The sequence below is a fragment of the Cottoperca gobio genome, chromosome 5 (genome assembly GCF_900634415.1).
Source record: "Cottoperca gobio chromosome 5, fCotGob3.1, whole genome shotgun sequence".
NCBI classification, from domain to species: domain Eukaryota; kingdom Metazoa; phylum Chordata; class Actinopteri; order Perciformes; family Bovichtidae; genus Cottoperca; species Cottoperca gobio.
The window spans coordinates 20,387,890-20,415,060 of record NC_041359.1 but is presented as its reverse complement, the minus strand read 5'-3'; the positions used below and the strand labels follow the sequence as shown (position 1 = coordinate 20,415,060).

At 40.6% G+C, this 27,171-nt stretch overlaps 2 protein-coding genes across 3 annotated transcripts; both read right to left on the bottom strand.

Annotated features, from left to right (window-relative positions):
- Positions 1-79: 79 nt before the first annotated feature.
- ddit3 (DNA-damage-inducible transcript 3) lies at positions 80-4,348 on the bottom strand. Its single transcript, XM_029431416.1, has 4 exons — positions 4,198-4,348; positions 2,691-2,753; positions 2,087-2,295; positions 80-1,877 (listed from the first exon to the last, which is right to left on the bottom strand). Exons 3-4 carry the CDS (start codon positions 2,240-2,242, stop codon positions 1,095-1,097), a joined length of 939 nt encoding a protein of 312 aa, XP_029287276.1. The 5' UTR covers positions 2,243-2,295; positions 2,691-2,753; positions 4,198-4,348; the 3' UTR covers positions 80-1,094.
- Positions 4,349-11,889: 7,541 nt separating this feature from the next.
- Positions 11,890-25,791, bottom strand: dctn2 (dynactin 2 (p50)). Of its 2 annotated transcripts, XM_029432200.1 has the most exons (15): positions 25,547-25,791; positions 25,149-25,217; positions 22,728-22,733; positions 21,774-21,870; positions 21,070-21,131; positions 20,810-20,908; positions 18,177-18,337; positions 17,392-17,545; positions 17,097-17,162; positions 16,816-16,854; positions 16,541-16,618; positions 15,726-15,797; positions 14,696-14,798; positions 13,580-13,671; positions 11,890-12,728 (listed from the first exon to the last, which is right to left on the bottom strand). In XM_029432200.1, the coding sequence occupies exons 1-15, from the start codon at positions 25,580-25,582 to the stop codon at positions 12,642-12,644; spliced, it is 1,221 nt and encodes a 406-aa protein (XP_029288060.1). In that variant the 5' UTR covers positions 25,583-25,791; the 3' UTR covers positions 11,890-12,641. The 2 variants fall into 2 exon arrangements, with proteins under 2 accessions (XP_029288060.1, XP_029288061.1); XM_029432201.1 differs by lacking the exon at positions 22,728-22,733 and having other exon boundaries at positions 25,547-25,781.
- Between the last annotated feature and the right edge of the window lie 1,380 nt (positions 25,792-27,171).

Here is a 27,171-nt window from a genome sequence, read left to right as displayed (position 1 = left end):
CTATTTTACACTATTTTCTACAACCACAAAAATCATTCATACACAAAAGAGAAACAAATAAACATCGCGTGACACAAAATTGCACAATTTTTCTTTTATTGCAAATGTGAGATTACAATGAAGGATAAAATAAATAGTATGGTCAAATACATGTATTTGATGCCATCGATGATAAACGTCATGCATATTATTCTACCATTAACAAATTTGTGACCGCAATGAGAAAATAACAGTGGGTATGTTGGCATTTTACAGTACAAGCCATTACAGTACAATAGTGTATATATATTACAGCGTTATATAAAAATAGTAAATCAGGGTAGAACGACTTAGAATTTTTCCACAAATCCCGTATTGGTAGAAAAGGTCAGCTTAGAAAGTATAGCCGGGTCCTACTAACTTTATCTAAATGCACATACACACAAGCCATGGGTTATAAAAAAGTAAGAAAGATTATGAATTCTCTCCCAAACAAAATTCATTCTCTCATTCATACTCACACTGCACTGGGCACTTTCAGACTTTTCCTGAGCTCCTAAACTCTCCACAAATTGGGGCAAATAATCTCTGCTAGCCAAATTGCAGCCCTTAACGTAGGAGATACAATTATTGCAAAATGGTGGGAATGGATGAAAATGAAATGCACTCTCTGAAATAAGTTCCTTTCTGTCCAACGTACAAATCATCAAATGCTGTTAACTTTCTTCCATCTTATTAGATGGAACTTAGTGTTAGGCAATCTTTCAAAATGACAAACATTCATTAAAACCCCGGTATCATTTGCACTTAGAGCTGTCTGTTCTTCCTTTTCCTTTATACATGCTATGTCTTTTTATTTGCCGCATTGCTGTTGCAACCCCTTCTCTTGTCTTCACTTTCATCACTTTCCTATTTCTTGCCATTTGAAGCTCTGTGTTTTCAAAAAAGAAAATCCTCTTGCTTATAAAATATATATCTTTGGTTTCCATCCTTTCCTGTCTAAGAGGCATTTCATGACCACCATATTACCTTATACCTTTCCCACCCACTGCTTATTCCAACTCTGTAGAACCTGTCTTTTATTCCTATCTTCCATCCTGTCTTTCATTTCTTTTTCATTTTCTGGTGTTGACTAGTCTCTCTATCAGGGCTCTACGTGTCCTCTGTACCTCCTCTCCCAGCCTGTCAATCTCCGCTTTCAAGCGCTCGTTCTGCTCAGTCAGCTCCTGTACCTTCCTCTCGTTCTCGTGCTCTTTTTCTTTGCGACTCTTTTTGGCAGATGAGAAGGATGAGGATGTGTGCTGCGTGGAGGAGGCAAAAGAGGACAAGGCACTGTTGGTCCTCTCGCTTGTGGTCCTCTTGCGTTTTCCCAGGTGGGAGGACGGATAGGCGGATGGAGAAGAGACAGGTGAGGAAGGAGAAGAACAATTTTGAGATGGCGACTGGGAGGCTGAGGAGGAGCAGGATGGAGAATCAGGGACACAGGGAAGTTCCTCCTCGCTGGCTGAGGGAGACGCAGGCTGGACATTAGCTTGGTGGTGTTGATGGTGGTGGTAATAATAGCCACCGTTGATCACCGCTCCGCTCGGATCCACCATTCCCACTCCTCCTTCACTCAGCAACTCGAAAAACTCTGGAGGCAGCAGATCACTGCCGCCTCCTGTGGAGCTATCTCCATTTCTCCCGCTCTCAGCCTCCGTCCGCCGCTCATCTGCAACAGCTGGACTCATGCAGGAGGAGGAGGAAGAGGATGATGATGATGAGGAGGTGTGATGCAGAGGCTGAGTGTTGTGGATCTCCTCTTTTGTCCTCTGGACACCCTCGCCCCATGTCTGGCCTCCGTCAGTCAGCCACGTCAGAGAACAACTTTCAAGAACATCCAGAAACTCCGGCTCTTTCTACAAACACAAAACGAAAATGTCAACACCTGTCAAAGCCTGTCAAATATCACAGTACAAGTTCAAATCACTGAGTATGTGAATTAAATTATTATTTCACAAAATGGTAAAACAATCTTAAAAAAAAAAAGGATTAACCAAAATACAATTTGTAAGACACTCACACTCATCATGGGTGTGATAGCCATTTCATTCTTCAAGCTACTGACCTCGATGCATGTGGGGGCACGTGCCAGTTTTGCCCCTCCCGTGTCGGAGCCCAGAATATCCTGCAGGTCCTCATACCACGCCTCCAACTCTGCACCACACAACGGCCCCACACCAGGGGGGTACGGCGGGGGCAGGTGTAGCCACTCGGCAGTCATCTCGCCAGTCAGTCGCAACACACAGGTACTCGGCCACACGGTTCACACTGGACCTGAGGGAGGCGGGGCAGACACAGGAGGGTTGGGAAAACGAGAAAGATAGAGCAGCACGTTAGATAACTGACACATGAACTGATTGAGTTATAGTTTGCAGGTATGCAATGATAAATGATGGTGTATGTCATGACTGAGACTACTGCAGGAAGACCTTATCTATATAACTATTTACGCCATAATCAAGAAAACGAGACCAAAGTACAGTATATTGTGTAATCCACTTAAACCAAATAACAGTGACACAGAGGAAATCACTGTACTTCACGAAAATCGGTAATAAATAGGCATTTTAATATTAAAAAATGTGACAACACAAAGTTAATATTAAAATAAATATTAAATTAAACAGATCAGACATGCAGCATTCAGAATTTCAAATATGAGAATTTACCTTTTAGAAAGTCTCTGTCAATCAAGTCTGCCAATTTGTTGGAGATAGCTTGTCCCAACAATTCTGAAAGCAAAAAAGTATTTGATAGGTTAGTCTTTAGAAATGTGAAAAATGTTTCTCTGATGGATGAAATTTGCTGAGAATTCAGAATCAAAGTGATGATTTGCACAAATACAGAGCACGCTTGGTCAGGGAACAAATGTGCCTTAAATTAAATATTAATGGCTGCTTTTAAAATGACGAAAATGCTAAATAATATCAACAAATTAATTGTCAGAAATTGTTAAATTAGTCAACAAGGATGGAGAAAATAAGATTCCTGTCTCGTAGTTCTTGTAAACAAAGACCACACTGTTCTCTATTGCGCCCCCTGCTTTCTACGGTCCTCAAAAACACGCTGGGATCGATAAACAAGTGGTTAAAAACGACGAGTAGATCCTAATATTGATCTCTCCAGGTCTGACAGTCAAGTCTGCTGCTTTTATTAATTACCTAAGAGCTGTCCGAAACAAATGACAAAATAAAAGCCATCATAATTACTTTGATTATTGTAGAGAGCTTGTTACATTACATATTTTATTATTAGATAAGGAGTTCCGGTTTTCTTCTTTTATGTGCAAATGCGAAATAATATATATATATATATTATTACATAAATGTAGGGTTGGCAGTGTTAATTAATAAATTACAAAAGTGATAAAAGAATAAAGAAATCCTCTTTTGTCCTGATGTAAATTGTTAAACGTCCTGTGTGAGCGCTGGCATTTAAACTTCTGTTTGGTAAATAAAACGTACTAATTATTTTATTTTACAATTATTTTATTGTCTAAATTATAATATTTACTTCTTTAGTTGGCCTGCATGTCCACTGTAAGCCAAGACAATTACGTCATGGAAATGTAAGTCCAGCAGGAGGAATAGGCGAAACAAAAGGAAACGTAAAGAGAGAGGAAAACAGTGGGTTGGGAAAACAACAATATATATTCATTCATTGGTAAACATTTAATATTAACGGGTTTGTTGAAAGTGTAAAAAACAAATAAAGCTGTCACAAATAAAAAAGCCGTTCCGCTCCGACTCAACAGTCCCACAGACTCCTGTCAGACGCTACACGGAGTAGGCCAATATCTGTTTATTCAAATGAAATGACAGTTAAGATAATCACAAGTTATTGTCTGCACAAAATGCACAAAATAATTTAATTAAAACGTGTGTTACGCTCAACAGTCGAAACACCTTCTAACAAAACTTCCTCGCTTTAAGTCCGCACGAGCTTTGACAACTTGTCAGACAGAAGCAGACAACGCAGAGAAAACACTCCGTGCAAATTGTGATGGATTAAGACAACTGTGATACTAAAAATGGCACTGGGATATCTGCCAAAAACATGCTTTTTTCTTTCCCCCCAGACCACTTCAAGTTAAGTCACCGTTACTCCCTGAAACACTGAGAAAAACATCGACTCACTCGTCGCCGAAAACTAAAAAATAACAACATCTCTACTTACCCTTTTTTTTTATTCGCTCGCCTTCTCGACTGTCTTGAACTCGAATGTGGATATTTTAGTAAAAATTGGTGATAGCTCATGTTAACCATTGTTCAGTCTTGAACGGCTGAATGTGATTTTTCGGAAACTCCCGGCGGTGTTTATATTGAGAGAGAAGTCAACCGAACTATGCTTTGGAAGGTAGATCACAACCTAGCCCGAGATAAAGGTGACTGACGTTCCAACGGTCCAATCAAAAGAGCGGAGTTAAGATCTTTTCCTTGACGACATCCAATAGGGAGACTCCAAACCAGCACTGAGGTGGGGTCTTAGCTGCTAGTTCGCTCAGTAGCCTGTATAGTTTGTACGAGCAGCAATTGTGATGCAGTCATAAGACGGCCAGGACGAATTTGGGGCGTATGGGAGTCACATGAAAGGAATGATGCAATGCTTGGCAACCAATTTCTAGCTGGGGATAACACCAGCAGAATCAGAACATGTTTTATTAAACAGTGTTGGCTCTAACTAAAATCTAAAAATATACATATATGCATGGATATCTAATGTCGAAGAATTGTTTGTTTCCGGAATACAAAAGATGAATCGATTTTCTCACGGATTTTTTTTTTTATCGTATTAATTAAAGAAAAAGCATATTTTTTTGTTTTGTTTTTATTAATTGAAATGCAATCTGCTTGTTTTCACCTGATGTTTGATTACAGGTGATTTTCCTAATAGTATTGTTGACTGACATTGCACACACCCCTTTACTCCATAATAATTTATAAAATAATAATAACAGGTCCTCCCCTTCAAACGACAGTTTTCTTTTCACCATGTGATTCCGGAAGACATATGTGTTTTATTTGTCCGGTATTTGTAAAATGCTGTAGGCCGGACTTTAAGCACACATGTGGTGTCGTATTCTCATTCATTTCATACCACGCGCTCTGTTGCAGCTCCGCGAGATATCAAAACACACGCCCGGCCGATGGAGCGTCTGTGGCGTGAGCTGACTGGGTGTGATCTAACAGCAGAGTATTCCTCTTTTGGTGTGTCCGGTGATATTTTCAGCTGTTGGTGATGAAATTCAGCAGCATTCTTTATAAGTCCGTGATATAATAAACTTTTAATACATGTTACACATTTTTGATCAATTATTACGGATTTATTTGCCTCTTTTTTCTATAAATTACTATAATACAAAGTTGAATAACATAGGCTGACACATAACACCAAAACAATCATTTCAGAGCCATGTTTTGATAGATACTCGCTGATAAAAACGCTTTAAAAAACACCACTGAGCAACAAAGACATGCTATGCAATATGGTGTTTACAACAGATATCTAAAAACAAAATGTGGTTCCTAATAAAATGTTTGTTTTAATATATCAATTGTAGGCTACTCGTATTTGCACACATTCTAGACAACATTGTTAGAATGATTTCACTATGTGTAATGTTCACACTAGCATTATAGCCTTGTGTCACTATGGATTTATTAATGAGCACCATTGTGTTTATTGATGTATGGATATTTAAAAGAATCACCTATAGTACCCAATTATAATGTCAGTTTTACCATAGAAGAAGTCGCACTTATAGACTCTTTGTTGTCTTTTAATGTCACATGTATAGACATAAAAAGGGAATGAGATGTGATCAACAGTAATTCACTATTCACGAACATTATAGCTTTTTGACATCATATAATTTATCAAATAAAAATAAATTTACATTGACTTAGCCTACTATAAATACAATAAAACTACTTCATAAAAAGTGTATAGTGATGAAATATGCGATTAAAACCTCAGAGTTCAACAAGGTCACCGTCCCAGACACACACAAAAGCCAGACAGTAAATGTTGTAGTTACAGTGTTGGATGATGAACATTAATAAGGTAAACAACAGCGACATCAACCACAACAACAAAGTGACACCAAAATAAAAGCACGTTTCATCATGTTGCACTGCTGATGCGGGCTCTTCACCCTGCTCCTGACACTTTCTGCCCTTAATCCCAAACTCAGCACACACAAACTGTTTTCCATGCACGGCGCAACGTGCACGGCTCAACATGCACAGCCCCATAGCAACAGCGCCAAGTAGCGAATAGAAAGCTCAAATACTGTCTCTAGGACCCGGGTTAAAGCGCTGCAGGAAGCACCGTGAACACGTCACGACTTGAGTGGCTGTTGCTGAGTAGTTCAGCATACTTTCTCTACACCCCTCCCTCTCCACCCCTGCCGTCTGTTTATTTAGTCTCGTCGTCTGTGTTGTATTCATTAGAAAACATTGTTTACAACCGCACATCTAGCGTGCCTCTTTTTCTGTTTTTCAATAATCTGACGATGATGGTCCCTGTTTTTCTCAATTGATACCCTTTTATAATAACAACAACAACTACATAAACATACAGTATGTTATACATTAGTTATAATAGTCATCCTCTATTCTGTTATTCTTTTATGACACTGAGCTGAGTGTAAACAAGCGCTCATAACTGATAACAGTCTGGTCATGCGGATCAGCTTTTAGAGGAGATGTAGATATTACTGATGGTTATATTTGGAGATATCAGTTGCTATGGTGTTTCTGTAATGTTTTACTTGCTGTATCCTAATATCACCAATTACATGTGTTGTCTGCCTTGTCATAAATAACTGAACATAATTCTTTGTTGTTTTTACATTTTTTTTATCTGGCTTACATAAAGCCTACACACCTGTCATATGTTACATCATATATTTGTAAACAAGCAAAACAAAACAAGAAACTCCAGTTATGCCCAGATATTCATATGTATCTATTGTATCTATTATAAACACAAAACAAGTGAAACAACCAACGACTAAGAATTTATTTCTTAAAATGATGTTCAAGTGTAGACGGAGTCATTCTTTATTTTTTCCCGCCTGCTCTTTGTCTTGCTGCCACATTTATTTAGAACAAATGCTGTTGTTTGAAATTTAAGCAACTGTAAATGATGAAAAACAAAAGACTAAAAGGAGTTTCTTATTTTTTATTTTTTAATCAAATTTTGGCTGGAGTTTTATTTTATTTTACAGACAGAAAGAGTCTGGGGAATTTCCAGTCACCACACTCCCTTCTTCTCTCTAGTCTGTGCCCTTGGTCAAGGCTCCACACTCAGTTCTCCCTTATAAACACACACACACACACACACACACGCACACACACGCACACACACACACACACACACACACACACCACACACACACACACACACACACACACACACACACACACACACACACACACACACACACACACACCAGCTGTCGGAATCCTTCCCTCCTCTGAACTGAGACCAACTGATACAGCTGTTAACATGTACTGGTGATACAGTAAATGCTTTTCTCTCTCTCTCTCTCGGCTCACCGATTCTCATTGTTTGTTTTAACTCTTTTTCCCGGACATGGCCTATTAGTGAACAGTGAAAGAAAATAAAAATGTTTGTGTCATTTTAAACTTGAAAGTGGCAGTGATAAATTGGGGAGATTCTAAGGCAATATAAATAAGATGATTACTTACAGTGCTTTATATTTAATCTTTAGGTCCCAATTTTTACTACATTCATCTCCTCTGTCAATTCCCATCTCAGCTGAAGCCAATATTGCACTTCTCCATTGTCTTGATGATGCCCATTAATCAACTCATTTGCATTTTATTTCCCCAGAGAGCCCTCCATCTATCTTCCTCCTGTACAAGTAAGATGTCAAGCATTCACATGAAGCAGAAAACTACTATTCCAGGTTTACTTCTGAGAGGTTTTAAGTTATCCACTCAATCCCACCGTGTCCCGTCCAAATTTAACAGCTAAATGTCACATCCACTTGTTGAGATTTTTGTGTTTGGAGCTTTAGGACGACTTTGCAGTAAATCTTGTTAGTCCGTTAAAACCCTGTTTATATCTGCACATCACTCTTTACTCAGCCTTCTCTTTTTCCTATTCGCTACACGCCTCTCGTTCTGCCCCACAACGGTTTCCATCCTGTTTTACTCTGCTTACCTCCGCCCACTTCTTCTGTCCTCCTCTCTGCTTCGCCACAGACGCCTCACCTGTCCAGAGCCATTCAGGAAAATGTGACAAACTGATGAAGAGGCCCTTGTGTAATTTGCTCTCTCTTATCCATTGCTTATCTTTTAATCCTGATGTCAGTTGTTCTTGTTCTGCTTCTACTTTTCCCTGCCTCCATTTTATTTTCACAATTTTTATCATTACTTTGTTCGAAATAGTTTCTCAAAATAGAGGCGATATTAGTGGTATTGATAGCTCTAACGTAAAGCTAATAAATGAAACATTTTAGAAAAGAAAAAGACCAAATACAAACAACACAAGGACAAGTACGTCAGAACGTATATACATATGTATTATAAAATATATAAAAAATTAAAACTTGCTTAGGAAATCTATCTTTCATACTTTTTGATGGAGTTACTTACAAGGTTAAATGCTTCTATACACTGGCTTTGTATCTTTAACAGTCAAAACACATCTTATATAGTCTTTTATAAGTGTCCATGGTCCGTCTCAGCCATTATCTCCTAAAGTCCCTTCAGGGCTGAGGCTGCTCCTTCCTTATCACCTCTATAAAGTCTTTTGGCCAGCATTCAACTAATCACATTACATTACATGATATTGTTGAGTAAAGTACAGACGTGAATAAGAATGGGCTATTATCAATATCTAAACTGTTGACAGCTCTTCATTTCTAGGCATCGACATATGTGTCAAAGATGAGACGTGAAAAAAAATCCCAAGCCCAAGCAAAATACTGTAGGCCATTAAACTTTAAAGCCTGTCTGAACAGGTGGGTATACTGGAAGTTAAGCACACACTCCAGGCTCTTACTCCATCCTTTTCTTCCTCTCCTCTTAGTTTTCCCCATATCAGCACCAGAAACAGATTTTGGAGCAATTGGGGCTTCCTACAGCCTCCTCTGTGTTCAGCTGCTCTCTGCTGCCTCAGGACTTAAATATTTACTTTGTCCAGTGGAGTAATGGTTGGTGTGGACTATGAGAAGCTCCAATTTGACTGTAAAGTCAAGAATGACTGGAGCTTAATGTTAATAAAAAGCCCTCCAAGAATCTGTGTTTGGATTTATACCCCACTGCTAAAATCATCTCTAATAGAGGTCCGTTTCTTTGTTTCATTCATTGTACTTGTATCCTCGTTCATATTCAGGACCACATGGGGAGCTAATGGTCTAAAGTATAATATAATAAAGTAATAGCATTTTGGGCTGACCTCTTGTAATTGGGTCTTAACAGATGGAGCTGGGCTGACCCAATCTAGCACACCCAAAATAGAAGGACAAATGCAGTATAACATGATATACAGTTCATGGTATGTCTCTGTGTTCATCTGGGGCATTCCCTTCTATATTGGAGCTCTGCAAGTCACACTTGATATGTCCGGTCCAAGCAGCCCAGTATTGAACTCCCCCTCCATTAGGCAAGAGAAAGCTACTCAGCACTTCATCGTTCTCTGACATGCAATGAAAGAAAGATGTGATGCACTCAGCTCAAGTAAAGGAGAAATCCACAGGCTTAGCAACAGAGCGTTGTCACATGTTGTGTCTAATAGAGATCAACATTAACTAGAGGCACACGTGTTAAAAAATGCTTTTTATCAAGCTGAAGAGGATGTTTTTAACTATCTAGAATCTGACCTTTTGTTTCCTTGTGTTTCTTTTGGCAACTCTGTAAACTATTAATCCACTTGTGGGGGCTTGCAGAGGCAGTTACTTAACTCACATGATGACTCACCAGAAACACCTGATCCTTACAATACAGTATGTTACCTGGCTGTGCCTTTGTCCCTAATACCGTCACCTGACATCACGCATGAGCAAGCTTTTTGTTCGTAATGCCAGATGGATCTGAGGTTGGCCTCAGAGAAATTCACTGTGTGGATGACAAAGTATCACTCAAGTCCTGATACATTAAAACTACTCATTTGATATTAGTGGACTGGATGCTTAATATTTTCTGTCTGTGTCTTCATTCACTATCAAGTAGGGAACGTTTGCCTTTTAGTCCTTTAGGGCACTGATCTTATCGTGTTATTAAATGAGCGAGAGTGAGTGAGAGAGTGAGTGAGAGAGAGAGAGAGAAGAGAGAGAGAGAGAGAGAGAGAGAGAGAGAGAGAGGAGAGCTCGAGATCGCCTCGGGGGACACTCAGATGAGCTTTTCTCGCTGACTCTTCTCTCTCTCTTTTCCCTCAGGACCTCTTCTCTCCTCTTTTCTCCCAGACAGGGGCTCCTCGAGCGAGAGGGGAGAGAGATCTCCAAAGGGTCGAGAACGAGAGACAGAGAGGGGGAAGAGAGAAGAGAGAGAGAGAGAGCGAGAGACATGAAACAGAGATGTTGCCTTTCATGATTTCCACCTTACAGAGAGAGAGGGTTATTTTTGGGAGAAAGGGAGGCCTTTCTCATTCGAAGCGAACTCTCCTCTCTCTGCTTCTCCCTCTCTTTTTTCTCGCCCCTCTCTCCCCCTCTCTTTCTCTCTCTCTCTCTCTCTTCTCGCTCTCCTTTCTTTCTCTCCTCTCTTCTCCTCTTTCTCTCGAGACCTTTTTACTCTGAGAGCGCCGGACAGAGTAGGGGGAGGAGAGAGAGAGAGAGAGAGAGCGAGAGACATGAAACAAAGATGTTGCTTTCATGATTGCACCTTACAGAGGAGAGAAGAGGAGAGAGAGAGAGATAGAGAGAGAGGGAGAGAGATGGCGAGAAGAGAGAGAGAGAGAGAGAGAGCGAGAGAGAACGAGAGAGAGAGAGAGAGAGAGAGAGAGAGAGAGGAGGAGAGAGAGAGAGCGACATGAACAGAGATGTTGCCTTTCATGATTTGCCCCTTACTAGAGAGAAGAGGAGAGAGAGAGAGAGAGAGAGAGAGAGAGAGAGAGAGAGAGAGAGAGAGAGAGAGAGAGAGAGAGAGAGAGATTCATGATTCTCCCCTTAAAGCTTTTGATTGTAGTTTTTTCCATTATATGCTGTTTCATATAAACTACAATTATTTCACTTCAAATCCAGCTGGTCAAGGATGTGAAGTTATCAATGCAAATACAAATGACACTGGTAGGTATTGAACATTTTAGGAATGTAATATAATTTATTATCTTCAAATGAAAGATTTGATGGGACAGAAATATGTTAAAGCATGGCAGAATAATTTCCTTTTATAGAGTGTGTTTGTAAGTATCTGTTAAAGCTGAATTACAAAGCACAATGGCAGTTTAACCTTTCTTTTATTAGATGCTTTGCTGCCACCCAGTGTTCATAACTGAGCATAACAACTGCTTCTAATAAAGAAACCACAGTAAGGGGTATTTAAAAAAACAATATTTTGAATACCACCAGATTAGAATAGATTATAAATGTGTCCCCTTTTATAAAATGGGTTTATCATGATTACGTATTATGGCAATATCTTTCCGTACCAACCTCTGATGACTCATAAGCAGGAACTTGTTTTCATAAATCGCTATGTAACGTTGCATCATCCACTAAATGTATCCATTGTTTCTGTTCTATATTTTATATGTGTAGTAATAAATACAGTACCGTAATATTTTCACGTTTTGAATTGTCCATCCAACCAAAGTATGAACAGAGCAGACATTTTAAAGATACGGTGATTATTAAAAAGCGTTCATCTCATGAATTATTAAAAAAAAACGGACTCAAACTCATCGCACCTTTTTTTATTGATCCGTTTCCATGACCACAGATGTACAATACAGTTGACTTGTAGGCAATGACAAAGCAGATTAAAAGTTTGTCTGTGGTGTCTGGTCTCAGTCATAATAATATAGTTACAAGCGACTGAGCGTGAAGAAACAATAAAGGTACACAGGCATATTTACAAGCTTTCCTTCCGTGACTTGGCCCCGACACTCGTACAAACGTGCTCCTGCTACAACGCTTCTTTTTTTTTACACAGTTGACAACATCTTTAATATGTCATCCATCAACCCACCGTTACTGGGATCCATTTCATTGGAGCAAAGTACAGTACAAATGCAGTATTAGGGTGAGGCTTCGAAAGGAATGGAGGAATTTAATATGTTTAATACTAATAATTATAAAAAACAATCCAGTCTAAAACTCAATAACAGGGGACTGCAATCAGTGGCATGAAAAGAGTGGACAAATGTGTTTTCATTGTATATCAATTTGATGCAAGAGAAAGGAAGAGGAAAGGAGGGTGGACAAGAACATTTGGTCTCCTTTCTTTTTTTTTTTTTTTGTTATTCCATCTTTTCCAACTTTCTAACATTCCACTCAGTGAAAAAAGGCAGAGGCGAAGTAGAGAGCAAGAGAGGGACCGGCCAGAAAGGACAGAGTTAAACCCCAATCCCCCCCTCGGTGCCCTCTAGGCAGCTCATATTTGTCCATGTTCTACACTCTTCTCCTGGACCGGTCCAAACTCTGCCACTGTTTATTTGGAGAGCTTCTTCATCCTCTGATCGAGGGCAGAAAAGTTCTCTTCTACAGCACCCAGATTTTCCTTCATTGTCTGTTGGACCTGGAGGGGCGAGAGCAAAGAGAAGAGAGTTTACGATGTAGGGAAGTAAAGCGTGGATGTGGATCAGGATCAAAAGGCTAATTGGCCATTTTGGGCTCTCAAAAACATTGACATCGTAAATATTCCATGGACTAAACCATTAAAATAATAATCATCGGGTTAACTGATGAGAACAATAATTATTAGTTGATCTAACCCTATGAAATATATTTACATACATGTGATAAATGTGGACGGTAAATTTCACAGGGAGTTAAAACACACAATAAAGTAAGTAAGACGACTTTGTGACTTCAGAAGATAAACACGTCACAGCTCTGTCCATCTAAGAAGCCTTGAACTGTGAAAGCAAAGGTTGGGTATCGAGGTATCGACTGAGGCGTCAGAGCTGCCCTTTGTTAGATGCTTACTCTTGGCCATGAAAAGCTGCCTTTACAAACTCATTTATTCCACATACAAAGGTTAGTGCCAAGTGGTTGAGTTGGTCAAGTTATTTAAAATGAATCCAACATTTTCAATCTGTGACTTGTGTAGACAAGAAGCTCGAGCATGGCTTCATTAACTTTCTACCTTAAAAGATGCAGTTCAGTCGTTTGACTACAGAAAAGACATTTGTTCCCATTATAATAGGATAAGGTAATATGATGGCAATCCTTCCATTGTTTGAAATCTTTGTGTGTGGACAAGCATGCTTTTCTCCTGGCCTCGTTAATTCCAATGGTCCTATGGTTGTAATAGCTCACACACGACGGGAACATTGAACACGGTTGAAAGTTAAGCTCCACACTCCTGCAGTTGTGTTAAATTGATTAATGTTGTCCCAAGTGTTCAATGGATCTTAAACTTCCTACCTGTGTTAGCAGAGTGTTATTGTCCTTCAGAGAGTTGTTGATCATCTGCTGAGTGGTGTCCAGGTGGGTCAGCAGCTGGCCAAACTGCATGGCTGCAAGACGGCGGGGCGGAGGAGGAAGTGAAATCAGCAGGCAAGAGGGAGGAAGAAGGAGGATTTACAAATGCAATACGGCTTCTGCTCTCAGCCACAGTGAAGGGGAGTACAGACAAATGTAATCTGAAACTGATGAACGACTGCTTTAAGATTATTTCAGTTGTCCTCCTTCCTCTGTAAAGAAGAACCAGAGGAGAAAAATAGAGGAAAAACTAAAAATCAGTGCAGCTGGAGCTAAGAACCCTTTCGCTGCAGACTGTGACAGATTGGTGCGGCGAGAGTCGGGATGATAAATGACCTCTTTCAGCTCTCAGAAATGAATTATCAATATAATCTATTAATGCCAAGGTTCTGCTTTCATGTGCTAAATAATAAAAAGATGATAATGTGATATATAATATCATGCATCTCTTTCTCCCTGAGGAGGTGTTTAACAGGATTACTAAATTTAGTCTAATTCTATTCCCATTTTGAGTCTCCCCTTCAGTGATGTTTTGCCCTTTGTTATAACAGAATGGCACGGTTTACACTAATTCCATTATCCGTTTGAAACCCAATTTTCGCTTAGTTTTCATCTTTTGTCTCGCACTCAGACTTTACCACTGCGGATGCAAATCTTTCAGGCCGAGTATTACTTCGCAGCACAGATGCCGTCCTGAGATGTGTCTGGGTTCACACCCTGCTATGTTCTGCAGCAACATCCTACATATTTTTGAATCTTTAATGCCACTCCCCACCCCCCACTAACCTACATACATCCTCTCCTTGAACTCTCATGGGTGTCATTTCAAGGTTCTTCTCCCCTCACATAAAAGAACAGAACATTATCAAAGTTTTCCTTGTTATGATCCTTACTGGGGTGAATTCTGCCCCTAGAGCAACATTAGTACAATATTTGCAATATGAACCAATTTTTCTCAACACCAGCACGTTCATATAACGTGATGGGGTAAAGGGACTACCTCCTATGCAAGTCTTAGAAACATCACCTTGTAAAACAGTTTTAGTTCCTGTGCGTTACCTTGTTCATGCAACTCCTTGACAGCGACGAGCCTCTGCACCACCTGAGGCACAGAAGTGGACATGGCATCCCACTTCTGCACCACGTCATAAAGCTGCGACACCTGATGGGTAAACACATACGGGCACATTTAATACCACGATGAAACCCGCAAGCTCAAATAACGTGTTTATTTTAGCCAAGGCCACAGATTCCACCTTAGTTTCCTGAAGCAATACTTCTAGTACTGCAAGTGAAACCTGCATTTGTTATTAAAACAAACACCAACACCTAGAATTCAAACTAGACTTTGCAACGCCGTGGTACCAGGTGGTAGACAACTGCTGACGCTGCTTGAGATCGGCCCTTTTGGAAAAGGGCTGTATTTTATGGCTAGGTAATTGTGGGTCCAATGACTTTATCTTACAACAGTCTCACATTAAAGCATGCTTTTGTACTTTTTAAACTCTTGTATTTACCAGTAATGAAGTCACACACTCTATTTACTAAGTCACAATGATAGTACTTTACAGTGTCTCTAAAGAATTAACCTTATGTATCAAAAGATAAACCTCTTTGAATGATTTTGTCCTTCACTATGATGATATCATTAATATGCCCTGCCCTCTACTGGCTGTATCAGCATACAGCACTTTAGAACAGTCGATGCCAAACACCTTGCCTGGAAATCAGATCTCGCAGCAGAATGACATGAAAAAAGTTGTTTTTATCACGGACTCAAAATGAACATCTATCAGAGATGATACAACTTTGGTTTGTGTGACTGCTTCACGGCTGTGCGGCACTGCATTCAAAAATCAGTTCTACTCTGGAGCCTGGCTGCCAGGCACGTCTCAGTGCTTTCTCAAATGACGACCTCATCACTAAAACTGAACTAGCAAAGTTATTACTAGATTATACAACTTCCTGATAAAAGCTTCCTCTGGCTGGAGGAATCTTCCATCTCAAAGTGCTTTGTAACTTTGTGTGAAAGCATCGGAGATGATTACTGCACTTAGTTTGCACTGATGAATGTGCAGGGATTACAAACCTTGTTTTGTGTCTCAGCGTCTTCAATCGCGGCCTTGTGTTTAGCGATCTCATTCATCTTCCCGAGGACACTCTGAATGAGGGAGAGAGACAAAAAGTAATTAATTCATTTTGTGCGAGAGGTACCGTTTTACGTTACAGAAAAAAAGACGAGCATTGATACGATTAATGTCAATACTGTGGTAAATTGACAGGTTCTCACGGCCGGCAACACCACAGGTAACCCAGGTAACCCAGGTAACCCAGGTAACCCAGCCGTATGGAAATGTGGCATCTTTTAAAATGTAAGAACATACATTTTCAAAAGTATCAGTTTTTCACCACAAAGCAAATGCACTGCTCTCTCCCTTCTCGAGTTACAACAACCATCCAGTGTGTGGAGATGATTGAAAACATCCAAATAGAAGAAGAAAAAACCTCCAATAACCCCAAAACCTTCGTATGTACCTTTTTATTCTTTATAGCTGCAGAAGATAACAAGAGTCAGAGGAAGAGCTGGGTTCTGTCTCGTTCTTTATATGTGTATATATATGTGTATGGATATGTGTATAGATATGTGTATAGAAGTTTTCAATAAGCTTTGGATTTGCTGGGCTGGCTGTTGCACCTGGTTGGCTCATCTCGACTGTACTGAACGCAAATAGATGAAATATCGAGTTCATCGTTTAACTTTCCGTAAGACAGCAAAAACACATTTATTTTAAAACGGATCTTTGGGAAATATGATGTATATAAATAAGAAAGTAATGAAATTGCAATCTATCTATATCAAAATCCCCTCCCATCCCAACCCTGTGCTGTGCGTGGATTAGTTACCTGCAGTCTGGCCTCCACCTGATCCAGAGTAGCAGAGTCCAGTGCGCTGACCCTCGCCTGCAGGAGCTCTATGGTGTCCTGGTTCAAACACACACACACACACACACACACACATACAAGCTTGAGTACACAACTTTGTGTTCTTGCTGGCACATCAACAACAAACAACCTTGGAGGAGCTGATGTCACTCATCTTTGAAGTATGACCCAGTTCTCTGGCTTCTGAACAGAGACACAAAATACAGTGTTCTGTAAGAGAGAAGTTGATTTCTTACCATCAAACTGCCTCCTTGTACGCCAGCACTCAGAGGTCCCTGCAACAGAAACACAAAGCGGGGAAATAAATTATAACAAGAATCAATTAAGCCACCCCCATTATTTACATAAATCAAGTGGAAGACTTCGGTGTCATTGAGTGCATGGTTACACGGCAACAGGAGCATGAAAATTCGACTGGTGTGAGTGAAAGAGAGAAGGATATAAACAGAATTAGTGTGAATGAAAGAGAAAAGCATTTGAGGGTTGCGTGTGAGTGTGTGTGCGTGTGTGTGTGTACCTGCTTGTCTGATCCTGAGCCAACAGCCATCTCCAGCTCAGCTAGACGCTTCTCCAGTTCCGCCATCTACAGGGACGGAACAAGGCAACACATGGCTGGCAGTGACAACAGCATCCCATAAGACACACAAACAAACCTGCCTTTTGTCCCGTTTATTTGCCATCAAATATTCTAACACACCTCTCATGAGAATGAAAACGAAAAAACACGTCTGGCATCATATTTTGCTTATTTCTCGAGTGCATTCATCCCAAACACTTGACTCCGCTTCCCTCCTCCTTGCTTTCCACTTCACCTTGGCAGACTCGTTGAATTTTTCCTGCTCTGGTCTGCTGTGCAGCTCGTAGAGTACCACTCCATCTGGGCCCTTAGCCGATGCCGTCGGCTTGCTGTCTCCTGTGGCGCTGCCACGACTGCCCTTGGCCACTTCCAGCTGGGTGAGAAGACGCCTGGGGGAAGGAAGGGAAAACAAAAGAACTGCATGTTCAATATTGTTATCAGCTCCATGTGCTGCTGTGCCCATCCCCCTTCTCTTATGCTACAAATCTTTCAAGCAAACAGCAAGGTCAAGGTGAGTTTAGATCTGTTTATTCCCCCCTCTCTCACTTGTGTCAGTCTTTCCCCGTCTATCTTTAGTTTTGGTCCAACATGTCACAACAGTATGTTTTGGTTCTCTATAGCCTCTCTGTTAATCTATCCCCGGCTTCAGTTTTTATTTCCCTTCCTCAATCATCTATCCACCGGTTCTTGTGCTCCCCAGCTAGTGCTACACTGAGATTAGGGGGGGTGGGGGGGGGGGCTTTATGTGGGCAGTCGATACCAGCTGTACTGCCTTGCCCTCGTTACTCTCTCACTCCTTATATCTGGATTCCACTAGGCTCATTGAAATCAATTCCCCTGTCGTTCCCTCCAACCATCTATTGTGGACTTCCTCTACATCTTCAAGCTACCCCTTTCCATCCATCCCCTGCCTACTACCTCGTTACTCTGTCAGGGTCTCATAGGTTGTTGCATCAGGCTTCAGATTCCAGATGCTTGTCCTCTTGCTTTATTGTCTTGTCACCCTCCCTCTCAGCTCACCTGGCCAGCGCTCCATCTGGGTCAGCCAGGTTGATGTGTGCCTGCGGACCCAGCAGTGAGTCGAGATGGGCAGAAACCAGCTGCTGTTTGAGCTGGGATGCCTGCTGGGCGAGTACCACCGGGGTCAGGCGCTCCTCTGCATTGCTTTCCTTTGTGGCAGCCTGGAAGCAGACGGACACCGCGGTCTTTGAGTAACTGAGTTCTACACAGTTGATTTTTCAAACAACAAGGCAGAGGGTGATGAAATCGGGAACTAGAAGTCTGTCTGGGCCTACCAGGTATGTTGTTCACAGAGAACATGTGTCCCATGCCAAATGAAAAGAATTCAAACTTACTGTATACGTAAACAGGCAGTTTAGAACTATGTATTTAAATTGATTTGTTCCAATATTAACACAGTACACAGAACAGAATTGGGGATATGCCAGTATTTTTTAACCTGGGTTTGGATGAGTTGCTGTAGCTGGTAGTTAGTTAACCTGGTCCATCTAAGCCAGTGGTCCCCAAACTAAGGCCCGCGGGCCGGATACGGCCCACCTCCACATTTGGCCCGGCCCCCTGAACAATACCAGAGCCGCATTATGATTTTTTTTTCAGTCTGGCCTCGCGAATCCTAGACTAGCCCCTGTCAAATAGAACGGAATAATGGCGAAAAGGTTAGGTAAGAGAAAAATTGATTCAGAATGCAGGGTATTTAACCTGCAGTGGTCAAACGATTCTTTTTTTGTTCAATGCAAAGAAAAGGCTGTTTGTCTCATCTGTCAAGAGGCGGTGGCGGTATTCAAAGAATACAATCTGCGCCGACACTATGAATCCCGTCACAAAGACAAATATGATAACTTGCAAGGCCAAATGCGACCAGTCATCCGTTCGAGCCAGCTTTCGGGTTGCTCAACTGATAACGAGCAGCGGTAAACCTTTCACTGATGGAGTTTGTCAAGAAATGTTTGAATGCTGTCACGGAAGAGGTGTGTTCCGAGAAGAAAGATGTCTTTAATGCCGTGAGTCTGTCGGCGAGTACAATCACCAGACGCATTGAAGAAATCGGGGGTAATGTATATGCCCAGCTGCAGCAGAAGACGAAAGAACTTGACTTTTTTTCATTAGCACTGGATGAGAGCACGGACGTGCAAGACACAGCGCAGCTGCTCATTTTTATTCGTGGAGTTAGCGCAAACTTTGAGATGTGCGAGGCGCTGGCAGCCCTCCAAAGTCTCAAAGGGACTACAGCGTGGGAGGATATTTTCGGCAAAGTACGCCAAACCATGGAAGAGTTGGACCTAGACTGGTCAAAGCTTGCCAGCATCACGACTGACGGGGCTCCTAGTATGGTGGGCGCGTCTCGGGGTCTAATAGGACGCATGTACTGGGAGATGGAAGAACGGGGTCTCACCGCCCCGCTACAAGTCCACTGCCTAATTCACCAGCAGGCACTGTGCTGCAAAGTGTTGAAGTGGGATTCTGTCATGAAGGTTGTGGTGTCATGCATAAACTTCATCAGAGCAAAGGGACTTAAACAGGCAGTTCCAACAATTCCTGTCTGAACTGGAGCCTGCGCACGGCGATGTGCTGTACTACACAGAGGTCCTATGGTTCAGCCGGGGCAGAGTTTTGAGGCGTTTTTACGAGCTGCTACCCAAAATTAACGCATTTCTTCATTCAAAAGACAAAACGGTCCCAGAGCTGATCGACCCAGAATGGAAATGGCACCTCGCATTTTTAACAGACGTGACAGAAATGCTGAACAGCCCTAACTTGCAGCTACAAGGCCAGGGGGAACTCATTTGCGACATGTATTCTCACATAAAAGCATTTGAGGTGAAACTTGCGCTGCTTTTGGAACAAGTGAAACTTTATTTTTTCTGTGAAGAACCCAGAGAGGGTTATTAATATTTGGTTATGTGTGGCTTTCTGGAAAACAATAAATGTTTACGTTTAGGCACCCCTGCGATCGTCACACTTTTTCTGTTACAAACTGACCCCGGCCCCCATCAGAGAAGGGAAAAGTTATGTGGCCCTCACAGGAAAAAGTTTGGGGACCCCTGATCTAAGCAAACAACAGTATGCATCCATTCACCCTGATGAATGGCCACACTTTACTTGGAGCAAATCAATGACTTTAAGGGGGAAGCAGCTGGTTCCTCACAGGCAGGCTGCACATAGTATTTTGCCAGCGTAGCCTGTATAAGCTATAAACCACCGAGCCGTCCCAAAAAAACTGCCAATTCACTGATTGAATTACAATTTAGCATTCGACACAGACACTGCTCTGCGTGTATCCAAGTTAGTGACAGCTTCAGGATTGAGGGGTCAATATAAGACTGAGAGGAAATTGCAGTAGTTTTAAATCAGCTCATGTTCAGGGCGAATTTAAGGCTTCAGTGCACACACCATATAAAGCTCAGGTCTCTAGTGCAACAGTAAGAACTGGGTATAAATATTCCACCTCTGAAATTGAACTAAAGGTTGCACTACCCTGAATAAATACATGAAGATGTGGTTAGGGGGAGCAGAGTGGAGGAAAGTCCCTTTTAATTTGTGTGCAGTCAGCAAACTAAAGGCTAGGTAATCAGAGCGGGATGGGTAGGAAGAGGTGTGCCTGGCCGTATGCGTGTGTCTCGCTGTCAGATCACCTGGATGGAATCCACCTCCTGAGTGAGCTCCTGGATCTCGTTCACCAGGCGCTGGTATTTCTGCTGTGGCGTCTCCTTCACTCCACAGCCCTCTCCAAGCTGAACAAAAGGTGAGAAAGCAGAGGAATTGTATGAATATTACACGACAGCAAAGTGAGTCCAGCACAGCGAGAGCAGACACTTGACTTCATCAGAAAACACGTGGAAAAGAATACAACAAAAGGAAAGTAATGAATTTGTGCTGAACAAAATGTACTCACAATTTCAAAGTCTCCTGACTCGTAGCCCACTCTTCTGCTTCGACTGATTCTGTCCGAGAAGTCTGTGAAAAGAAGACGAATGGGTTATCATGAGAGACAAGAAGACGGAGAAGAAGACAAAGAAAAGGCAGACCGGTTGGTGGTAGCATCTGTAGCATCTGTTGTTTTAAGTCATTGATGTTTCTCTTTTAGATTTTGTAAAAGCTATTCTAAAAAGAGGACGTGTAATTCTTCTTTTGTTTGCTTAGTATTTATGACAATTGGTCACAAGACTCACTGAGGTCATCAAAACCTCAGAAACCTCCTTAATGAAGGAATACAACCACTAGCCAGTTTATTAGGTACAACTAGGTGCAATTAATGAGGTGCAATGCAACCGTGCTGCAGTAAATCCTACCCTCATGACATATATATGTCAATAAAAGATGTTTTTTTACGATTGCTTTAGAGAAGTGTTGATTCAACTTTATGATCATTTTGGAGACTGCGGTCGGTGGTGCTGTTCAACTGAATTGCATTCTACAAAAAAGGTGTATTCATTATTTTGTCCACCCAATTTATTGAACAAGGGCAGACTAAATAACAGAAACACCTCTCTGTATAAGCAATACAGTCATTACAGATCATTTTTTTAATTGGTTGAGACTCTCAATCCATACTAAAGGTGATGTTACGTAATAAGTTATTATCCACTAAGAACTGACCAAGGCCCTTGGTGTTCACATGCTTGTCTTTGAACTTGTCGTAGGCTGCGTTGGGGTTGACCACGATCCTCTCCACGCTGTCGCTGCAGAGCTCCTCCTGTCATTGAAAATACCAGGAAAAAAGAAAATCAGTTGAACATAAAAAGAATCTTATATTGGATGTTAGACTATAAAGACAGCAAAGACTTCAAATGAGCCTTGGTTTACTGAGCCAATGAAACAAAACTCTCAAAGCCCAAGGTAGACTTGAAATATGTTGACAGGTTGGTAAGATCCGAGAGGAAACTCTATGCTTGATCATTGCCCCAAAGTTTGATTTAAAAGATAATGAATTATGTGGTTAAGTGAATGAGTGTATTATTGCTTACAAAAGGTTAGACACCCTCAGGAATTAAAAAAACATTGTAGCCATGAATCATGAAAATCTGAAAGAGCTTCACAGCCGTAGTTTGGGGCTGTCCAGAACCAGAATATTTCACAAATAATTTAGAGTACCAGCAGGTAAGAGAGAAAAGAGCAACATGACATTTCATAGCCATAGTTTTACATTGGCCTGGTTGCAGATTTTTAAGATCATCTTGTCATCCATATAGTATAAGTCTACTATGTACTATAAAATCAATGTTATGTGACTGGAAAGCTGGACTAACACTTTCTTTTCTAAAATTACAGTTCTTTGATTAGTGATTCTGGGGAGCAAAGAAAAAAGAAAAGTGCATCATTTGATCAAAACTTCCTAGTGATCAATTATGATGAACTAGAGGATATGGGGAAGATTAAAACACCACTGACACATACAGAAAGATGACATGAGTCCGGGCTCACACACAGATTGGATTTTTTTTTTTTTTTTTATAAAGACAGACCAACGAAACACACACAACACGAGACGGATACACAGATGTTAGGAGGAGGGGGAGGAAGAGTGAGGAGGGGAGTTAGTCAGGCTCTTACCAGCTCCTTGGGTTTCCAAAGAGAGTTAGAGAAAGTAACGGAAGAGCAGAGGGAGAGAAAAAAGTAGGGGGAGAGAGAGAGAGAGAGAGAGAGAGAGAGAGACAACACAGATTAATGTAGTTATCACATGCCATGCACACAGGAACAGTTGGCCAGGGTCGGGGAAAGATAAGAAAGAAAGCAGTGTTCTGAGAGTTGCTGCTAAAAACCCTGGAGACACACTGTTCACACTGCAGTCTTCAGTTCTTTCTCTCTTCCCCGATTCAGGGTGGTAAGATGGTCCATTAACACAAACAAATTACTTTCTCCTTTGATACCATACTGCACGTCATAATGCCGTGTGACCATATGCCCTCATGGGAGGGCATCGTAGGTCTCCCAGCATTATTAGCGTTTAAAAAATACAAACAATCCATGAGTCAAAAGTTAAGAAATTCAAAAAAGGCCTAAAATGCATTCTGTTACAGAAATTGTAATCTATCATTCATCAGGGTGAGTTGTTTCAAAAATAACATGCTAAATGAATTTGCTAGACTAAACCAAAGCGGTTAATGAAGTATATCCAAGTTAAGGCCCCTGATACACAGTGTGATTTTGGGCTGTCCCAGAGAAATGCAATTATATATTTGGTCATCAATCCAAGATGGAGGTCCTAGATAACACTGTGAGACATGTCCTATCCACCAAAGAAAGTCCGAGTCAAAGGTCTGACGGCACCAGAAATTTGGGACCAAATTCTCAATTTGACTTCTACAATCTAGAAAACAACCAATCTGAATATGGCATGGGACTCAGGCTAGATCGATCCAATTCCTTTCTTTAGAGAAGTAACATGAAGCCAGGGATGGTTGTGGCACTAAAAAGTAAACCTACCGGGACCGAATGAAAGTAACAGAGCGGACACATGGAATGTTACAATGACACTGACAAAGAAACTCCATCTGTGGATCAGTCACGTCTACCTGATCCACTTAAGAACTTTTACTATTATTAAGTTAGGTCAGTGTAGATACCAATCTGTTGCATCCCTACATGACTTGATGTAGAAAGCAGTGATCCACACAACATACTTGAATAAAGTAATCGGCATAAACCAAAAGGTGCTAGGATTCACCAGGGATTCATCGAACAGTCTGACATGTCTCATATTTGATAATGTACAGTCCTGCACAAATGTTATTATAGTAAATCCATTGTATCCAAGCGTGACATGCGACGAACTGTCAAGATGTAATCACACAGTGTATAGGGGCCTTAAAAAAGGTCCAGTTAGTCAAAAACGTGTGGTGAGGCAGGAAGCAACTGTTAAACATTATGACAGGTTAAAAGGGAAATATCTCAAACAAATAGACAAAACACTTTTCTAATTATAGTGCTGCTGAACCCCATCAACATCTGTGTCCCTTTAAATTGTTTAATTGAACAGCACAAATAGGAGGAAAATAAACTTCAAATCAATCAACAAGTGATGAATTACAGAGCACAAAAAGAATCACTCCATCGATTCATTTCTCATTTCATCTCAGTCAATAGAGGTAGGAAAAATGGATATGCGATTAAACAACATGCAAAAAAAGCATGGCATTAAGCTCACAGAGTAAAATGGAGCCAATCTTACTTGTACAAACTAGGGTCCCAGGAGGGGTGGGGAAGAGTCAAAACAAGGGCAAGGGTTTGGGAAGAACGAATGTGGAAACATGGAAGGGAAAATGCCAATTAGGTTTCACTCAGCTGGTCAGTAAACCGTCCAGACAGTGTAAAGCAATGTCAGACCAGCATCCCCTCAACTGTTTATGAAGCGCTTTGCAATAGCACTGTTAAAGAATAGTGTACTCTAGCAACGCCACCACTAACTCGGCTAAACAGTGGGATGGCAGTAAGACAGTAATAGACTTTTCTAAGAGTCACAAGACCATGACATAGTTATAAACATCGGCAGTAGGTCTTCGGATGGGACTTTCAAACAACCTGAAAAGGGCATCTTGGCATTTTTTATAAATATGAAAATATTCATATTTTTCTAGAAACATAACATTTTCATATAAATGTGAAATTATTCATTGGGCTTAAATAAATTCAAGAGATGGTCAGATGTGATCTTACAACTTTTGGTGGATAACACGATTTAATTTTAATTTGCCCTACATATCCTAAGGACTGCACAAACGCAGAGACAGCTTATTATTATTATTATTATTATTATTATTATTATTTTAAAGAAACACAAGTATACAGTACAGTTAAGCTACAATCAGTACTTTGCAGTGCAAGCAGTAATAGTAAGCCAAGTAATTGCGTGGTTAGGCGTTTAATCACGGCAGGGATAATGCACACTTATATCAATGAAGAAATTGGTGCTTTCACAGTTATATAAAGTATATAACACTTGTTAGGGTATCTTAATATGCAGCGTCCACTTACCGACTCAAACTGAGCCTGGTCATCTTCTGGAAGGTCACCGGTCTCGTACACGTCCGGCTCATTAAAGGCCTAATAAAAACAGGTAAACAATATTAGGTAAACAATATCTCAAACGATCAGATATCCCGATTATTGCCATTAGCCTGGCCAACGCCCCGGCCCATTCAACAACACGTATATGCTAGCCCTTAGCCTCTGGTGGCTTGTATCACAACATTAGCTGAACATGTAGCAACCACACATCTACGATTTTAACCGCTAGATGTATAATAACATCAAACAATAAGCAGACGAAAGAATAAACAGTTGGGATGTTAGCTAATTTAGCTGTCACAGCTCGGAGCTAGCATAGCCAAGTAGCAAACGAGCTAATCTGTCTGCTAGCGATAGCCACTTACAATTCCTGGCAAGTTTGCGTATTTAGGATCAGCCATTGTCAACGGGATGTAAAGACGAGATCAACAAACGACGATAGATTATAATAACAGTTGTTAAAACGTGTAAACTATCGATGAACCTAATCAAATTGCAATAAAAGCAAACGGTAGATGAGCCAGCAGTCTCTCAGCCGGCGGAGGTTTCTAGGCTGATGTGGTCACTGGCTTGATTTGACAGCATGGACGTTCGTTTTCTACCAAGCACAGGCGGACGGGCGGTGATAGGTTCGCTACGAGGATTGGAAAGAGTTCAACGGTCTGCAAAAACCAACAAATCAAACACTCCCGACAAAGTGGAGACTTTGTACGCATGCGCTCTGTTAGTCCCCTTTCTAGTTTTATTTTATTTTTCTATCAAACGCAGTATTTCCTGTCGCACTCATAAAATATTTAACAACTAAATGCCTTCAACAACAAAATGATTATATCTTTATTTAAAAAAATAAATAAAAGTTTGAATTCCGGCAGAGTTGTCACAAGATGGCGCTAAAAGTCCGAGCAAACCAATCAACGACACAAAGACGGTCAATTAAGAAGATGATTCACTCTGTCCGGATTTCTTTCCCCTACTTTATCTAGAAGGACCGATATAAAGTATGATAGAGTACTGTTGTATATTTCTTAATTAAATTAAAAAAAAAAGTGAAAATAATAATTTAAAAAATGTGTTTACCTTTTTGAAAGCCGGTAAAATTATGTTACCTATGTTACATTTGTTACAAATACCATAACACATATTTTATAGTAGATACAAATTCTAAAATTATCAAATCACTGCAAGCAAAATCCACGCATAGTATGAAATACATTTTCAAAAGTCTAATAATTACATATACTATGTAATATATAATGTGATATGTTCTAGTAATGAATGTTTTTCATATTATCACTTACTGTATATCAACATAATACACATTATATATTATTTCATATAATTTACAATACAAGTAGCATAATTAACATCATGTTGCATATATATAATTTGGTACCAGTCTTACATACAATATTGTGAAACATGACACTGACCAGCTGCCACAGGTTTATGAATCAGCTCATTTTTTTTCTATTGTTTATTGATTTTCCCCAGACCTTCCCACCTATTACTCCTACTACTGACCAACCACATGATTGGACTAGAATCTATCTGAGCATCATCCTTAGGCCCAATTATCTAGAGCACAATACACATAACTGCCCATGGCTTTGTCTTCTATAGTACTATGGCACATCATTACTTGTCATGACGGGTAATACGCCTGTGGAAACAGATGTATAATGTCTTCGGTGGCTTTTTAAAGTTCATTTAGTGAGGGTCTATTGAAAAATACAATTGAGCATTTGGGAAATGTAGTATCCTCCGTGTTTTGAGCTTGATCACCAGGGAATACAAGTCAGGATATCTAAACTGATAAAACTTTGACTATTATTTTAATTTTAATCCGTCTTCTTCGAGTCTTCCATCTTGATAAAAGTGCAGTACATCAATGGACTATCTTTTGGCAAAAATGAAGGAGCCTTTGTTTGGTTCCCGCATGACTACCCATGCAAAACAGCATTGCCATGACGACCAGTCTGGTGCAGACGTG

Excerpts from the sequence above, each read along its gene's own strand:
- dctn2 (XM_029432200.1), bottom strand. The coding sequence starts at position 25,582 with ATGGCTGATCCTAAATACGCAAACTTGCCAGGAATT. Across the intron at positions 18,338-20,809 it reads AGGAGGTGGATTCCATCCAG|GCTGCCACAAAGGAAAGCAA; the intron begins GTGATCTGACAG and ends GTCTGCTTCCAG. Across the intron at positions 16,619-16,815 it reads TACAAGGAGGCAGTTTGATG|GACACCATAGAGCTCCTGCA; the intron begins GTAAGAAATCAA and ends TGTTTGAACCAG.
- ddit3 (XM_029431416.1), bottom strand. The coding sequence starts at position 2,242 with ATGACTGCCGAGTGGCTACACCTGCCCCCGCCGTACCCCCCTGGTGTG. Across the intron at positions 1,878-2,086 it reads GTGCCCCCACATGCATCGAG|AAAGAGCCGGAGTTTCTGGA; the intron begins GTCAGTAGCTTG and ends TTGTGTTTGTAG.